The sequence below is a fragment of the Ananas comosus genome, linkage group 23 (assembly GCF_001540865.1).
Source record: "Ananas comosus cultivar F153 linkage group 23, ASM154086v1, whole genome shotgun sequence".
Taxonomy (NCBI): Eukaryota; Viridiplantae; Streptophyta; class Magnoliopsida; order Poales; family Bromeliaceae; genus Ananas; species Ananas comosus.
This window is the reverse complement of record NC_033643.1, coordinates 7,640,817-7,642,466: the sequence shown is the minus strand read 5'-3', so window position 1 is coordinate 7,642,466 and position 1,650 is coordinate 7,640,817. Positions and strand designations below refer to the sequence as shown.

The following is a 1,650-nucleotide window of genomic DNA, read 5'->3' as shown; positions in this document are numbered from 1 at the left end:
AAGTTTCGGGCGAAAATGAGTTAAAACGGAAATTCTACGCGATTTCCAAGTTTCACTTAAAGTGAATAGTAACTCGATTTTTCGGAGAAGCCACGGTGGGAAGTTGGCTTCTGGCTCGTATCGGACTCCGTTCATAGTGGTCCAATAGCTCGTTTCGACCGGTTCAGCTATTCTGGAACTAGTGGCACTGACGGATTTTGAGTTTGACGCATGGATTTCGAGAAAATCCAAAAATACATGTTTTATATGTATTTTCGTGTTGTTTCCTCTGTTGGCGAGAAAGATTGGACTTTGTCGTGAATCTGTGGTCGATCGAGGTGAAACAAAATCGTAGCTTTGTTGTCTCCGTCGTGCTGATCGCACTCGTGCGATCCGTTCCCAAATCTAACGGACGGATCAGCGGAGATTGCGCGTTGACCGAGGAGAGGTCGGTAATGGCAAAACGGTATTTTCGCAAAAGTTGCTATATTTTATGTAGCGTTTCGCATGAGATCGTGCATAGAGGGGTATTCGCGTGTTTTACACGTGCTGTAGAGGACTTAGTTCAAAAGTCTAAGTTTTGGCGGACTTATTTGCAAAGTTGCACCTTTGTATATAAGCTTGTTCTAGGGTTTCACCTTGGAAACCCTAACCCTGCTGCCCTAGCCGCCCCCCTGCCACCTCCATCCCTCTTCCCTGCCCTGCTGCGCCTCCCAAGCCGCCGCCGACTGAGCCCCGGCTGGCCAGCCGTCGCCGGAGCCATCTTTTTCCTCTCTCTCCATCTCTCTCTCTCTCCCTCTCTCGGGTTGTAGCCAAGCCGAGGCTGCATTGCCTCCAGGCCCTTGCCGGTGTTGCCCCTGTCCCTCGGCGAGCCTCCCCGCCGACCGCCGCGGCCTCCTCACGCCGCCGCGGCCGCCGCTGCTCCTTGCAGCCTGCTTGGCTGAGCTCTGGCCGAGGTAGCCCCAGCTCCCTCCCCGTGGGCCGCCGCCACCTGTGACCCCTTCAGCAGCCTTCCCCGAAGCCTCGGCAACCTCCCCCGCCGACCGCCGCCATCGCCGACCGCCGTCGCTGCTGGCCCTGCTGCGCGCGGCCGCCCCAGCCCTAGCCCAGGCCGAGGCCTGTGTGCGGCCTTTCCTCCGAGCCACCGCCATCTTGGACCACCCTTGCCGCCTCCGCCGGAGCCCCGGCAACCCCCGTGTGCCGTTGCCGTCATCCCGGCGCGCCGCCGCCGCTGTCTCGGCCAACCCGCGTCGCCCAGACCTGCTCAGGCCGAGGTCTGGGTGCGACCTCTTCCCCGCGCCGCCGCCACCTTGGGCCACCCCGTGGCAACCCCTCCGGCCTTTGGGGACCCGCCGCCGACGCCCCCGACCTGCCACGGCCACCGCCGTGACTGCAGCAACCTTTGGAACCGTGCCCTAGCTCGTGCGGGTTTGGGTTGTTCCACCGCTGCCGCCGCCGCTTCCAGTCGCCACCTGAGGTGAGCACCATGCTCCTTCCCTCCCCCGCACCCATCCCTGGCCCCCGCGCGCGCCGCCGTGCCGCCGGAAGCCGGCCGGAGCAAGCTTGCTCCGGCCAAGCCCAAAATAGGGCTGTTTGTGGGTTGTTTGTTGTTCTGAGCGATCCGAGGCTCCCCGATCTCTCCGGAAGGGAGCATGGTGATTGTAGCAAGTT

General features: G+C 61.2%; 1 protein-coding gene across 1 annotated transcript; it reads right to left on the bottom strand.

Annotated features, from left to right (window-relative positions):
• On the bottom strand, positions 642–1,130 carry LOC109727975 (heterogeneous nuclear ribonucleoprotein A1-like). Its single transcript, XM_020258220.1, has one exon. It carries the CDS (start codon positions 1,128–1,130, stop codon positions 642–644), a length of 489 nt encoding a protein of 162 aa, XP_020113809.1.